This window comes from Vigna umbellata, chromosome 4, assembly GCF_029865625.1.
Source record: "Vigna umbellata cultivar VRB3 chromosome 4, Vumbellata_1.0, whole genome shotgun sequence".
NCBI lineage: Eukaryota > Viridiplantae > Streptophyta > Magnoliopsida > Fabales > Fabaceae > Vigna > Vigna umbellata.
The window spans coordinates 37,569,740-37,585,778 of record NC_142168.1 but is presented as its reverse complement, the minus strand read 5'-3'; the positions used below and the strand labels follow the sequence as shown (position 1 = coordinate 37,585,778).

Here is a 16,039-nt window from a genome sequence, read left to right as displayed (position 1 = left end):
TTAAAAGTTAAATTATTAAGAACAGTGTAGAGTAAGTATATGCTTTTACCAGAATTTAAAAAATCTAGTAGCCATCAAATAAGATAAAAAGTCCTTATTACAAATAGTATTCTTTACCACCTTCAACGTATATCATATTTGGAATTTAATAATAAAGAAGTACATGTTGTGAGCTATTCCAAATTCAATACTTGATTTTACATGCCGTCCAAATTTTGTCCTTTTCATGACTAACATTGAATAAATCAATCCATAAACGGCTCAAGATCGCAAGCAGTCACCAACGAAGAACATCACCACAAAAACTATGGCTACGAGGGCACACTGCTTGTTATTTGCATACCCAGCTCAAGGTCACATCAATCCCATTCTTCAATTTTCAAAACTACTGCAACGACAAGGGGTGAGAATAACTCTCGTTACAACTCGTTCCTACTACAATAACTTAAAAACTGTGCCTCCTTCTATTGCCGTTGAAACCATCTCTGATGGATTTGATAATGGAGGACCAAAAGAAGCTGGTGGCTTCAAAGCCTATTTGACACGCTTCTGGCAAGTTGGGCCACTCACTTTTTCTGAGCTTCTTGAGAAACTTGGTGGATCTAAAGATGATGATGACCATGTTGATTGTGTTGTCTATGATTCATTTTTCAGTTGGGTACCAGAAGTTTGTAAGAGATTTGGGATAGTTGTTGCAGCTTATCTCACTCAAAACATGGTTGTGAATAGCATATACTATCATGTTCACTTGGGGAAGTTGCAGGTTCCACTCAAAGAACATGAGTTTTCCCTTCCTGCCATGAATAAACTTTATCTCGAGGACATGCCTTCTTTCTTTTTTGGTGAAGATTTCACTTTTCTTGATTTTGTAGTTTCTCAGTTCTCCATTATTCACAAAGCTGATTGGATCCTATGCAACACCTTCTATGAGTTGGATAAAGAGGTAACAACCAAATAATTTCAATATATAGATTATGTTTAACTTAAATGTTTATTCTTTCAGTTTTTCTAGTTTTTGTATCAAGTTACAGTAAACCGTATTACAATACAACTTTTCTTATAATAATATGTATATATCTATATATTTTCTCCAATTTCTCGCATGTAATGTTTAGTGACCAGAAAACACTTTTAGATAGCAGATTGGATAGTGAAGGTTTGGCCACAATTTAAGACTATAGGACCAAACATTCCATCTTTCTTTTTAGATAAGCAATGGGAAGATGACCAAGATTATGGGGTCACAGAATTCAAGATTGAAGAATGCATGGAATGGTTAGATGATAAGCCAAAAGGGTCTGTTGTTTATGTATCTTTTGGGAGTTTGGCTTCCTTTGGTGAAGAGCAAATGGAAGAAGTTGCATGTTGTTTGAGAGAGTGTTCAAGTTATTTCTTGTGGGTGGTGAGAGTTTCCGAAGAAACCAAACTTCCTAAAGATTTTGAGAAAAAAACAGAAAAGGGTTTGGTAGTAACATGGTGTTCCCAATTGAAAGTTCTTGCTCATGAGGCTGTCGGATGTTTTGTGACACACTGTGGTTGGAATTCAACATTAGAAACTTTGTGCTTAGGAGTTCCAACAGTTGCAATCCCATATTGGTCAGACCAGAGCATAAATGCAAAGCTTCTTTCAGAAGTTTGGAAAATCGGAACAAGAGCTCTAGTTAATGAGAAAAAGGTTGTACAACGAGAAACTCTGAAGCACTGTATAAATGAAATAATGAATGGATCTAAAGAAATGAAGAACAATGCCATTAGGTGGAGGACTTCAGCAATAAGAGCTGTTAGTGAAGGTGGTAGTTCTTATGAAAATGTCAAAGAATTTGTGAATAATTTATCGCATTCATAAGCTTAATGTTCTAAAATGGAGATTACTTCGTGATAAGAAGTTTCTGTGTTGTATTTTCATGTAACAAGTTGATCAATAATTCAATACATTCATAAGATTCATAAGCTTCATAATCAAATGTACTCCATGACATGACAAATAATTCTTGTATTTTCATGCGAACATTTTATTATAACTAATAGTATATCCATCTACCAACCATCTTGATATTTTTGAACGAAAATAAAGTTAAAAAGAGTAATTAAACTTATAAATTGATTGAGTAATGTGTATAAATTTTTGTAAAAGGCAATAAGCTTCAACAAATTTTAGTGCTACACAACCGAGATCTCGCCTCTCTATTTGAGATGATAAAGAGAATGTAGATAATACGACATTTGATATGGGGACAACACTTTAATAGTTAACAACTACAACATGGAAATTCTTAGTCAAATACAGCATAAAAGAAATAATAGATTAACAAAAACAAAACAATTAGGTGATTGAGTGATCCAGATTAGTAGTACCTTATTAAGTGATTGGCTGATGCATATTAGTCCCTTTAAAATGCATTAGTTGAGCTGGATTGTGTAAGACCTAGGAAATCAGCAATGCAAATCTCTGTCACATCACCATTAATACACAAGCCACGTCACTACTCCGGGTAATTAAAACCCACTTTGCACTGCATGCACGAGCGCCACGTGTCGAGTTGGAAACTTCTGAAATCAGAAGTGGGGGTGCAGGTGTCAGCAGAGGAGACGCTCGTTCGTCTGGGATTTGAATGATCAAAAATGATTTTCGAAAAACCCTCCCACTCACCTGCATCACTCATCTTCTTCCTCAGAACCTAACCTTTCATTTTCTTCCGCTTCTCTCTAAAAACCTCCAACTTCTCTCTACTGTTACTCATCCATTTCTTCTTCGTTCAACATTCAGAACCGTAGGAACGTTCCCTACGCCGTGAACTTCATTTTGGTCCGAACAACTCCAGATTCTGTAAACGGTAAGTTTTCCAACCCATACGCTCGTTTCTGGAATTCCTGCGAACCCAGATTCAGTTGCATGCAAGGGTATAAGTTGATATCTTCTACGATTCTTTGGTTAGATTTAGTTGAAGAAACTTAAGTGACCGTTGAGTATAGAAGAGCCATAGTTGAACGAGTTAAAGTCATACTCTTAGGACGTACACTGCTATCCAGGTAAGGGAAGCTTATATATTTAATTTATACTTGTATGATTGCATGAAGGCATGATATGGGTTGTTTGTATGAAATATATGTATATGTGCTGTTCTGGATCTGCATGAACGAACCCTTTTGTGCTGTATGAATATATTTTCTGTTGGTTGAAATGCATGTTGAATCGGATTCGTATGAAAGATGTATGACTATAGTATGATTGAATTTATTAATTTGATGAAATCTGTATAGTATGAGAATTAATCCTGGATATGAAAATTACGAAGTAAGAATCACATGAGAAATAGTGAGTTAACTTAGTTGAAAATCTGGATCTGATAAATTCCCTATGATAAATTACAATCGTCATCGAATGGTCTTACACCGTTCGGTTTCCCTGAAAAAGACTTAGAGTTGAATTCTTTCATTTGGGAAGGGTTCGGTTTGAGAACGAGCGTCTTTATTTGAATTACTATGTTTGAGCGTTCGGCTCCACATAGAGTTGTCGTACGCCTTAAATTTAATAATATTGCATTAAGTAGCGTTCGGTCTTATACTGAACGTTCGTCCTAAATATCGTTCGGTCTTATACTGAACGTTCGTCCTAAATATCGTTCGGTCTTATACTGAACGTTCGTCCTAAATATCGTTCGGTCTTATACCGAAGCGTTCGTCCTAAATAGCGCTCGGTCTTATACCAAGCGTTCGTCATGATTGGGGCTCGGTCATCTACCTAGCGTTCGCATTAATGAAGCGTTCGGTCTTAGATTGAACGCTCGTCCTTATAATTGATTTCTTAACGAACGTAAATAGCATTCGTCCTAAATGGCTAGTAATTGTATATTGGCGCGTTCGGTCATTGACTGGCAGTCGTCCCATTTTAAACAAAAAGTTCCCAATGTAGTTAAGTATTCTTCTTGATGTATCTTCGTCCAGTAGAGTCAACCTGACCTCTCGGTACTTAAAATATTCTGAAAATGGTCTTATTATTCTAGAGTCGTTCTGATTGTTAATGGGTTCTTCTAAATCTGGTTTTGAACGTTCGTCCTCTTTCTTCAGAAAGTTGAACGTTCGTCTTTTTAAGAGAGTGGAACATAGAATGAAAATGTGGTAAATATGAAAGGTTAAGGTGTTTGAACACTATATTAAATGATTGTACGATATTGGATCTGAACGAGCGTTCCAGGGAGGAACGTCTCATATATGTTAAATATTGGATCGGTAAAGTATGAATGTGGTTATTGCTAATGCTGGCTTGGTCCATCCTGATATTCCGTGATACTCATCTTCAAGTAGAGGAGAGTAGTTCATGTGTGGGAATGGCAGGAGGTCCTTAGTCCATAAGTTAACATGGGCGACGTAAGAACGGACTAACCTCGAGTGGCAGCTGTTGAGTGTATCCCAGTTACTACACCACTCGGGTGCAAGGACGCCTGTAGCTACACAAATCATACAGTCCGGACGGTCGTCTTATATATATAGATATATTTATAGATGTTACATGATGTTATATGTTAAACTATGTGCTTGAGTGGAATGATATGTTCATTATATGTGTTGAATTATAAATTAAATTATATAAGCTTACCCTTTCGTTTTCCTTGTGTTGTCCATGGTATGTGTACGTTCGTCTTGTCTTGCAATGATCATCCGTTGTGGATGTGAGCAGAAGGCGAGGCTACTCTGGAGGACGTTATTGAAGAAGAAAACTTAGTTGAAGTGGAAGTGAAAGCGGAGCAGTAGGACGTCCGTATTTTCTTTCTAGTTTAGGACGTCCGTTTTTGGTTTATACGTTCGGTTATTTTATTTTGTAAAACCGTTCGTTATTAGTTTTCACTGATTCAGTTTTGTCTATTGTAATTCTACACCTTAAGCCGTTCGGCTTTTGAACTCTGATTATATAAAAACTGAATTGATTTACTGTTAATTGTAATTAATTCTGATTTATGGTAATTACTGTATTTTGGGATGTTACAGATTGGGTTTATAACTATCATTGAAATCATGATTTAAAATTATACACAATCACAAAAACAAGAAAAAAAAAACCTAAAAGTATTATTCATATGCCAAAATACATATAAAACTGAAAAGTAATTATAAAGCTTGAACTGATTCTTTTTCTACTAAAAGTTTTTCAATACTTGTTGATATTTTTATTAGACTTAAATACTTATTTCGTCCTTATGTTAAGAAGTGAATTTCTGTTATCCGGTTTTAAAAATGAAGACATCGGGTTCCTATGATATGAAAAATGTATGAATAAAGTCATGTCCGTTAAGTTGACAGCAACGACGTTAAGTCCATGATGATGTGGTCGTATTTTTTTCTTTTCTCTTCTGCTGTCCAGCTTTTTTTTTCTCTTGTTCAGCTTTTTCTTTGATGATTTGTTGTAGATCTTATTCATATACTTTTCATAACGTAGAAACCCAATATCTTTATTTTAAAAACCAGATACTAAACAGAAATAGGAACAAAGTAAATATTTAAACTTTTTTAATTATAAGTATTAATTCTTTATAATAAAAGTTAAGAAGAATAAAAGTTATATGATGCATATCATATCATATCATATCATATCATATTATATTTAAAGTGAGTCACTAATCACATCGTGCCTATCTAAGAGCGCGAGTCACTGTCACTAGAGTTGTATTATTGGAGTAGTTTCAAAATTGTAGGTACAGATATTTATTGAAAACATTTCATAAAGACATCATCTATCTATGTAAGAAATGACTTTTGAAACAAATACGAAGTCAACAATTAAAGGCTAAAATATGGAAGCAGAGGAAGCTTTGTGTGTATTCTATTTTATATTTTTACTTTTTAATGCTTTATTGGTTATTTATGTCTTCTAACTAAAATTTACGTAAATATTTATTGGTTATCTATCTCTAATAGGAATAAAAAATTCATATTTTTATTTTTACGTATTTTTTTTCATCCGGAGTCGTCTCTTTTTATCGAAACGTCTAAATCCTCTTTTTAATTACAAAATGTTATTGATTATCTTTTTTTACTTTAGATATTTAAAGATTATCTTTTTTTACTTTAGATTTTTAAAGATTAGACGTCTAAACAGCGATGTTAAAGTCCTTTTTTTTTGTGTGATTTCTTATCCTATGTCTTTATTTTTACATAATTTGTTAAAGTGAGACTATTTTTTCTGAACGTTTAATATGGTTTTTATTTTCATAAATTTTATTTAATTTTATTTTTTATTATTTAAATTGATAACAAAAAAAAATAATATATCACATATTAATTTATAGTTTTTAAAATTTTTTAAAATTTGTAAATATTTTTAATTAAAAAATTAAAAAACTGCAAACTGTAACATACATTGTTTATTTTTCATTAAAGATTTAAACAATCATAAAACATCACCAAATTAAAAAGAATTATTAAAATAAAATTATATTAAACATATGAAAAAATATATTGAATAAAATAAATAAAAGTAAAGACTAAAATAATATTTAAACCTTTTATACATAGTCAAACATGCTAGCAGTGAGCAATTAAAGGTTTAGTTGTAGTACAAGTCACAATACATTTATTGTTTGGTCCCAACTCTTTAAAATAATTGTTTTGTCAAAATCATAAGAAATGTGTATAATACGTATCAACAATGTTCACCGACTCATCAGCAAACATAAATAAACAAATGAACATAAATATTATGCGAGAATTTATTGTCTAATTAAACTATAGAGCTAAAATAGCGAAAAATGTCCATTTGAAAATACAGACACTCATGATAAATGCCACATATAAATATTAAAACAATATATATATATTTAATATGACCCCTTTTTTCTAAACATTGTAATAAATAAATTTAATAAATTTACTAGCAGATGGGCAGATAGGGCTCAATGAATAATAGATAAATGAATTGGTCTAAGAATCATATATTTACTTGGAAGTCAAGAACAACATGTCGTCATTTTATTATTTAATTAATAATTCATTAACATTGGTTATGACTATTGTAATTGAACATATAATATATATATATATATATATATATATATATATATATATATATATATATATATATGTATGTATATATAAAATAGGAAGCAGTTGAACAGAACCTTCTCAACTTCGAAAAGGACATGTAAATGAGCCAAACTAATCACTGTCATGTACACATTTCATGATGCAAATGTATTTGTGGAATCCAAGATCCTCACCTAATTAAAGAGAAAATATGTAAAATTGAAAACTTTTCACCGAACCCAACTTCATTATAATTATAACAACACAACTACTTTTTATAATATTTAAAATATATATTAAAATAATAATAATAATAATAAATATAAATAAAATATTATTATAAAATAACCCAATACAAAATGCCGGTGTGAAACCAAAGTTAAACTTTTTTTAAAATATTTTAATATTATCTCTCTTGTATCTTTAAAATACATGAATTGTAATATAATTTAAAATACCAAAATTAAAATTAGTGTAAATGATGATGTTTTGAACAGTAATGAGTTGAATTGGAAGAACCCTAATCACAGTAAACAATAGCATTATTGGTTGCACGGATAATGGAAGGCAGAAATCTTATCTTATCATGTATAAAGGAGCCCCTTTCATATCCACACATCAGAGAGAGAGAGAGAGAGAGAAATAATGGAGAAGAAAAATATAGCAACAAGAAGAGCACATTGCTTGGTGTTAGCATACCCTGCATATGGCCATATCAACCCTATGCTGCAGTTGTCGAAGCTGTTGCTTCGTGAAGGAGTGAGAGTAACGTTTGTGACAACTATTTTCTACGCGAATATTGTGCAGAAAGTGCCTCCTCCCATTACACTGGAAACCATTTCTGATGGGTTTGATGAAGTTGGCTATACAGGTGCTGCCAGCCTCAAAGAATACACAGAGAAATTTTGTGAAGTTGGGTCACTCACCTTTGCTGAGCTTCTTGAGAAACTTGGAAGATCAGAAGATGATCGTGTTGATTGTGTTATCTATGATTCATTCTTCCCTTGGGCATTGGATGTTGCAAAGAGATTTGGGATAGTTAGTGCTTCTTATCTCACTCAAAACATGACTGTGAATAGTATATACTATCATGCTCAAATGGGAAAGTTGCAGGTTCCACTCAAACAAGATGAAATTTCCCTTCCCACCTTGCCTAAACTTCAACCTCAGGACTTGCCTACATTTTTCCTTACTTACGAAAAACAACCATTTCTGCTTCCTTTTCTTATGGACCAGTTCTCCAACATCGACAAAGCTGATTGGATCCTCTGCAACACATTATACGACATGGATAAAGAGGTATGAATGTTAAGGTACTATTATTTTCACTTCGGAAAGGATACTTTTATAAGAATAAAATCATTGTAACAAAAACTTAATTATTCTACTTAAAAGTAAAAAAGAAAAAAGAAAAAGACAGGACAGTATTAAATGCTTATAATAGAAACGAAAATAATATTCTGAAACAGATTTTTAAATAATATTTTTATATCACACGTATTCTTTTTTTAATTGATTCATTAATGTATTAACGTATTTTAAATTCAATGAAATGATAACTAAGTGTTATTTTGTTTAATTGATTCATTATTTAAGTGTTACTATATTAACATATTTTAAATTCAATGAAAAGATAACAAGTATATTATATTAAAATATCGTAAGGAAATTTGTATTAAGATATAATTGTACTAATAAAAATTTCTTGTTAAAGGATAGTTTGGTCACTAAAAATACAAGATATCTCTCTCTTGTTTTACAAATACAAGATATCTCTAAAACTAGATGCACCACTTGATCAGAGACAGTTTGGTCACTAAAAATGTTAACTTTTGTATTAATAAAGAAAGAGAAAAATTAAAAAATTAAATAATGAAAATTAAATATATACAAAAATTTGTTGGATGTTAAAATAATAATATCAAAAATATGAAGTATTGTGAGTTTAAAATTAATTCGACCCTCTAAAACTTTATAAAATTGATTTGGTGATAAATAATTTGGCTACACTATATTGTAATGCAGTTTTATTTTTAGTCAATTTTGTACCTCTATCATTCTCATTACACGAAGAACATACTCACTACCTTAATATGATATAAAAGATACAAGAGTTTATCATAACCGAAATATGAATTTATCCTATCCACCATAAATCGGGTTCTTCTTGATTCTCGTCCTCAATGTCATTAGTATTAAGATATGTGTTGGAGATTGTTAAAAACAAGATAAAATTATAAGTATTGTTAGACCAATTTTATAAGATTAATATACCTTGGTTTTTACTTGGTTCCCGAGGTTATTTCCATTTTAACTTTTACTGCTTCTACTAGAAAACTATAAATCTTTGTTTCTGTACATGGATAAAAGGTTGTTTTAGGCGTGGGTGATACGATGTTGTTGAGAGTTTTACAAGAATTCATGACCCTTAAATGATTACAATTTGTTTTTGGTGAACCATAAATTGTTAGAAAAAGAGGACGCGATTTTGTTTTACATTGTTATTCTCAGAAAGTGATTGTAATAATTCAACTATTCCAGGAAGTTTTTAAAGCTGCTTTGATAATGGCATTACTAATGTCGGTAACAATATATATATATATAGGATTAGCACTGTTAATTTGATTGAAGTAAAACTTAAATGGTGGCAGCTATTAAAATTTTAACCTTTCTTTTTGTAAAATTTGGCATGAATATTGTTTTAACCAGATCTTTTATTTAGATTGTAGATGGATTCAAGGAGATTTGGCCTAAATTTAGGTGTATTGGACCAAATATACCATCTTTCTTCTTAGACGAACAATATGAAGATGATCAAGATTATGGGGTGACAGAATTGAAGAGGGATGAATGCATAGAATGGTTAGATGATAAGCCAAAAGATTCTGTTGTTTATGTATCATTTGGGAGTATTGCAAGCTTTGAGAAGGAGCAAATGGAAGAAATAGCTTGTTGTTTGAAAGAGTGTTCACATTACTTTCTGTGGGTGGTTAGAAAGTCAGAAGAGGCCAATCTCCCAAAAGGTTTTGAGAAGAAAACGGAAAAGGGTTTTGTAGTGACATGGTGCTCCCAGCTAAAAGTCCTGGCTCATGAGGCTATAGGATGTTTTGTGACACATTGTGGTTGGAATTCGACGTTAGAAACTTTGTGCTTAGGAGTGCCAACAATTGCAATACCATTTTGGTCAGATCAAAGCACGAATGCAAAACTTATGGAAGATGTTTGGAAGATGGGAATTAGGGCTCCCTTTGATGAAAAAAAGGTTGTGCGAAGAGAAGCTCTGAAGCATTGCATAAGAGAAATAATGGAGAATGAGAAAGGAAATGAGTTGAAAAACAATGCCAATCAATGGAGGACTTTAGCTGTGAAGGCTGTTAAAAGTGGTGGAAGTTCTCATAAAAATATTCTAGAATTCGTAAATAGCTTCTTTCATTAGTAGTACATGCATGAAAACGATCACTACTATGACAACTATGCATTTTTTAAGTTTTTTTTTTACTAGCATATTCTAAGGTTAATGGTGATGTTGTAGGTATGTTTAATTCATTTAAGAAGATAAATATTTTTTAATAAAATAATACTTTATTAACAATTTTGACATCTAGAATAAACTTATTTTCAAAAAATGAAAATAAATAAATAAATAACAGTTGCAGTGGAAAAGAGAGAAGAAAGTAGAAAAACATCGTCGTTTTACTAGTATGAGGTTGTTTGCTAACTGTTAAACTGATATTCAAATAAAATAATTTGTTATAAGCGACAAAAAATATATATAACAAGGCACATGGAATAACAGAGTTATTGTCCCCAATGCTCCCTCCATAACTAGTTTCATTTTTCATAAATTTTTGCATAAGAAAGATGATAACACATGCCCTTTTTTAATTTTATTTTCTAAAATATTATTAATTTATTGATTTAACTTATTTTTTAATATTAAATAATGTTGTTTTTTTAAATTTTATGTTTTTAAATGTAATTGAAATTGATAGTTGGTACGCATAATAAAGTCATTTCATTTCATTTTATTGTTCTCTACCATGGATGCTGCTTAGAATTAATAAATCATTCATGATGTTTATTCTAAATTCAATCAAACACTCCATATAGCACTGCATGTGCATCAAACCCTTGTCCAACCATTTTACACTGTATCCTAAGAAGTGATTTTCAAGCATTTTACACTTGTTCCCATCCCTACATATATATAGTTTGCTTATTTAGCTTGCATTCTTCGTTCATAAATAGTAAAAATTAAGAACCAAATTATACTTAATTTAAAATATCGAGGGATTAATTTTCAGTTTAAGATATTTTTTTTATAAATTAACTAAAGTCTATAATAAGATTAAACGTACTTTGACCATGATTTTAATCACATTTAGAGATGAGAGAATAGAGTTTTTTAGTCTACTTATTTAGTGAGATAATAAAACAAGAGCTTATTTAAGAGTGAGTTGAGACTCACGTATGGATAATAAGTCAAATTGACGCCGTAACATGGAAACCTTAAAAGCATAAAAAAGAAATTGAACAAATTGAATGTTAAAAGTAGTGGTGACTCCAGAAGATTTTTAATTTCCACTTATTTGCTTCGATTGTTTGTGTTTCTTTAAAGCGTAATTAATAAAATATTGAATGGGATTATTTTAAAACAAAATTAAATTTGAATATCTATTACGAATTTTATGGTTTTAGTTCTTTAAAAATCAACCTGATAGTTAAACAACTTCAAGTGAACATTCAAACTATCATCTATGTTTTATTTTTTACTTTTCTACCATTTGGAGAGTCTTGTTTCCTTTATTTTCTTATAGAGAGACATGATTTATTTGTATTTTTCTTTTTCAATATTTTATAGAAAGACAAAATCCCTAATGAAAATTAAAATTGATCAGAAGATGATAACATGGAAGCTTTCAAAGATCTAAAAAATGAAATTAATTTTAACAAATAAATAATTCATTTATAACTTATAAAGGGCGCATTCTCTCACTCAACTGAAATATTTCTAATAACATATTTTAAACCAAATTCTCTTTATTAAATATAATAAGTCACATTTAAGTTTGAAATAGAACAAAAAATAAGATGGTAAGAAAAAGAAATCAAACCTTCATAATATAATTATTATCAAAGGGTTTGAGGATTTATAATATATTTAATTATAATTCAAAATTGTTGGACATATACAGAAACAAAGTTTAATAACATAACTCACTTAAAACAAAAACAAAGTTAATTGCTTATTTCTTCAATTTGTTGAAGATTTTTCTTATAAATTATCATACACAAAACATGATTGGGTATTTTGAGATCAACCTTTGTAATTTTGTGGGTACTTAAGTCGTACCAAACTAGTGCACCGTCGTGTGTTTGAAAGAGTATATAACCCATATTCCTTGCTCCAATAGGTCTTGTAATGCAAGGTGAGGATCCAAGAGTGAAGAGTTTAGTCCATGTTTCTTTCTTACCAAGTTCAGTCAAAATTGATATATAAAATGTAGTGTTATATCCATAAGTCGACATCAAAGCAATTGACCCATTTAAGAGAAACAAGTACCACCGCATATAACCTATATTAAAATTATCACATATGTCTAAAGGTATGTCTAAAGGTGTGGGAGTTGTATAATATGTCTCATTCCTCATGTCAAATGACACCAAGCATCGATCCCAGGAGCGATCACCATCAATTCGACATAACCAATGACACATTCCGTCAAAGTAAAATTTACCATCAGTTCCATACTCAATTCCATACACTGCAGGAGTGATATCAATTTTAAGTTTTCTCCAAGAGTTACTTCTTATGCTATAAATCTCAAATAAGTGTGTGTAATCCCATTTAGTGTAACCATATTCCGGTATAGCTTCTTCAGGTTGCACACTTCTAATCACCTTATAATCATCTTGAATGCCATCATAACCAAAACCCAAATATGTAATGCTAACACAGGCATCAAGTGGTACATACTCAACTGGACTATGAGGAATGACCTTTAATTCACCAATAGTTGGATTCCATAAATATACAGAGTGGTTCTGATAGATGAAAAAGCAAAGAATTCCATTAACACTAGAAGAACCCAAAAAATTCAATTCAGGAAAACAACCCTTTAGTGGATTTGGCCAGTTTAATTTGTCGACGTTTTGAAACCTCTCACCAGAAAGTAAAAAGAAGGAGGGCTTATGATTAGTTTCTGTGTCAATTTCTTTGAGACATAGAATGATAGATGTATCATCATAGAAGGAATTATGATTAGATATGAAATTAATATGAAAGAGATCTACGAAAAGTGAATTTTCAAACAAGAGGGCCCATGATTTACATAGGCTTCCAAATCTCTTCAGAGATTTCAAAGGAAGTTTGACAAGAATCAAGAATGTCAGATCATCAGGTAAGTGATTATGACACTTTTGGGCCACAGACGTGTTCTCCATCTCTTGTTTATGCCAAAAGTTAATGACTTGCCAATGATCTTTGGTGTTCTCACTCCAAAGGTAAATGGGATGGGTAATGAGTTGGCAATGTTTGTTAACAAGATTCTTGATGGTGGCCTCTTCCAAGTACTCCAACTAATAAAGAAAAAAAATTTAAGTGAACAAAGGAAATAACATGAAAAATAGGGATAAGTTAATTTGTGTACCTGATCATCCTTTAGGAAAAGAGTGATTTTGGTTCCCCTTGGGACATGTTGGGCATTAATATCCTTGGTAACAATAAATGAGCCATCGGGTTGAGATTCCCAAATATATTGTCTGAGGTCATTATACTTAGAGGTGATATTAACCTTTTCAGCAACCAAAAAAGTAGAGTAGAAGCCAACATCCAAATTATGGATCAAATCTAAAATAGAACATGCACTTAATCAACACAAAAAACTACAATTAAACAACATGTAATGCGAATGAAAATAGATCAAATCTAACGTAGAGTGGAAGCCAACACACACAAAATTACAATTAATCAACATGAAATGCGAACGAAAATGGAACATTGTCACCAACATACCATCCTTGGTCATGCCAATACCATTATCGATGACCAAAAGTGTTTTGTTTTCCTTTTGAGGGACCAATCTAATAAACAATTCATCATGTAAATTGTTCATGCCCGTGAGCCTCTCAAATCGACTTTTATCCAAAGCCTATAAAGGCATACATTGATTAATAACAATTTCAAAAAAGAAATGTACAAATATAAAATCAAATTTTAAGAAACAACATACATTACAAGCATTGTTGATAAGTTCGCAAAGGAAGATTTCTTTGTTGGAATAGAAAGTTCTTTTCATAAGGTTGAATATCTCGCTCATGTCTCCCTCCGAAACTAATGTCTGAACATTCTCCATTGTAATTGTTTTGTAATGATCAAAAATTAATTTGAAACAAAATTACTAATAACCTTCTTTTATATTCATTAACACATTCGCTAAGTATAACCACTTAATACGGTATCATCTTTAAAATTTACTTCTAATTAATTAATTTTAAAATAATTATTTAATTTTAAACTTTATTGAATTAATTTTTAAAGTTATTATTTAATCCTAATTATCTTCCATTTTAGTATTGTTTAATTTTTGTTGAATTATTTAAACATGAAATATTTTCTTTTACAATAAATTACTAATTAAGTCATTATCTTTTTAGAGCATAAAATAGAAGAATTTTAATTTCATTATTATAAATAATATTATTAAAAATATATTTTAAGTTATTAATAAAAATAAAACAAAAATTTATTGTGCGTTTCATGTTATATAATTATACTAATTAAAATATTTTGAAATTCTATTAATTAAATTTATTTGAATGTATTAGTATATTTTGATAATATTTTATTCAATATAATTCTTCACTTAAGACAATGATTTTTTTTTAAATAAAATCAAAGATATTAAAAATATTGTTCACATTTAAAAACTTTACTCACACTTTCTCTTATTCTTTTTCTTTGTTAAATAAATTAGTAGTGTACCATAGTTTTAGAAGGACAACTATTGTCTCCGCCAATAAATTGCTAAACCTCTTAGTGACTTCATTTGAATACTCTTCTAAGAAATTATGGTCTGCTTCATATGAAACATGTCGACTAAGAGTATTATTCATCATTTCTTCAATATACATAAATTGATCCATCTTAGAGGTATATACAAAAGTGCTTGAACTAAAGGACTGTCACAATCACATCAACGTAGAGAATTTCTTCACCACGAAATATTCAAATCTTATAATTTGGGATAATTCCTTTTAGTATAAGTGAACTTTAACTGTTAGAAGAAAAGAAAGGATGAAAATTGTGTATCTTATTCGATCATAAGGAAAGAGTACAATTGATATATATAGTCGTTTAAAATAATATAAAAATGGAATATAAATATAAATACAGAATATAAATATATGAACATAAATGCACATATATGAAAGGAAAATAAATTAAATCCAATATCCCCTCAAGCTGCAACATATATATCCTTAATGATAAGCTTGCACAACAAAGATTGAAATTGTGTCGGAGGTAAAGCTTTAGTATGAGTGTCCACAAGTTGGGCTAAAGTAGAAATGGGCAGGAGCTTAATTACACCAGCTTGAACTTTATCCCTTATGAGATGACAATCAATTTCAATATGCTTTGTCCTTTCATGCATGGTTGGATTATGTGCAATTTGTATAGCAGATTGATTGTCATAAATAAGAGGAACTAGTTGTGGTAGAGGTTGTTTCAAATCATGGAGCAAATACATAAGCCATTGAATTTCACATGTTGTGGAAGCTAAGGCTCTATATTCTGCTTCGGTTAATGATCTAGATATAGTACCTTTCTTCTTGGATTTCCCGCTGATTAAGGATGCACCATAGAACACATTAAAACTAGTCATAGACCTTCTAGTGTCAGGGCAAGCAGCCCAATCAGAATCACTAAAAGCCTTGAGAGCATGTTTTGTGTTGGAGGGAAAGAATAACCCTTGTCTTGGATTGTTCTTGATATATCTCAGGATCCTTATTACTGTTGCAT

At 30.8% G+C, this 16,039-nt stretch overlaps 3 protein-coding genes across 3 annotated transcripts; 2 read left to right on the top strand and 1 right to left on the bottom strand.

Annotated features, from left to right (window-relative positions):
• Positions 1 to 219: 219 nt before the first annotated feature.
• Positions 220 to 1,943, top strand: LOC148200084 (mogroside I-E synthase-like). The gene is made up of 2 exons (XM_088111503.1): positions 220 to 943; positions 1,136 to 1,943. Exons 1-2 carry the CDS (start codon positions 308 to 310, stop codon positions 1,844 to 1,846), a joined length of 1,347 nt encoding a protein of 448 aa, XP_087967629.1. The 5' UTR covers positions 220 to 307; the 3' UTR covers positions 1,847 to 1,943.
• A 5,678-nt stretch (positions 1,944 to 7,621) lies between these two features.
• Positions 7,622 to 10,521, top strand: LOC124820280 (mogroside I-E synthase-like). Its single transcript, XM_047291942.2, has 2 exons — positions 7,622 to 8,316; positions 9,740 to 10,521. The coding sequence occupies exons 1-2, from the start codon at positions 7,663 to 7,665 to the stop codon at positions 10,451 to 10,453; spliced, it is 1,368 nt and encodes a 455-aa protein (XP_047147898.2). The 5' UTR covers positions 7,622 to 7,662; the 3' UTR covers positions 10,454 to 10,521.
• A 1,734-nt stretch (positions 10,522 to 12,255) lies between these two features.
• Positions 12,256 to 14,372, bottom strand: LOC148200083 (uncharacterized). The gene is made up of 4 exons (XM_088112842.1): positions 14,250 to 14,372; positions 14,033 to 14,168; positions 13,668 to 13,867; positions 12,256 to 13,596 (listed from the first exon to the last, which is right to left on the bottom strand). Exons 1-4 carry the CDS (start codon positions 14,370 to 14,372, stop codon positions 12,256 to 12,258), a joined length of 1,800 nt encoding a protein of 599 aa, XP_087968968.1.
• Between the last annotated feature and the right edge of the window lie 1,667 nt (positions 14,373 to 16,039).

Coding starts and splice junctions, on each gene's coding strand:
- LOC148200083 (XM_088112842.1), bottom strand. CDS start 14,372: ATGGAGAATGTTCAGACATTAGTTTCGGAGGGAGACATGAGCGAGATA. Junction 14,169..14,249: donor TTATCAACAATGCTTGTAAT/GTATGTTGTTTC, acceptor ATGCCTTTATAG/GCTTTGGATAAAAGTCGATT. Junction 13,868..14,032: donor TATTGGCATGACCAAGGATG/GTATGTTGGTGA, acceptor GTTCTATTTTAG/ATTTGATCCATAATTTGGAT.
- LOC148200084 (XM_088111503.1), top strand. CDS start 308: ATGGCTACGAGGGCACACTGCTTGTTATTTGCATACCCAGCTCAAGGT. Junction 944..1,135: donor TCTATGAGTTGGATAAAGAG/GTAACAACCAAA, acceptor AAACACTTTTAG/ATAGCAGATTGGATAGTGAA.
- LOC124820280 (XM_047291942.2), top strand. CDS start 7,663: ATGGAGAAGAAAAATATAGCAACAAGAAGAGCACATTGCTTGGTGTTA. Junction 8,317..9,739: donor TATACGACATGGATAAAGAG/GTATGAATGTTA, acceptor TCTTTTATTTAG/ATTGTAGATGGATTCAAGGA.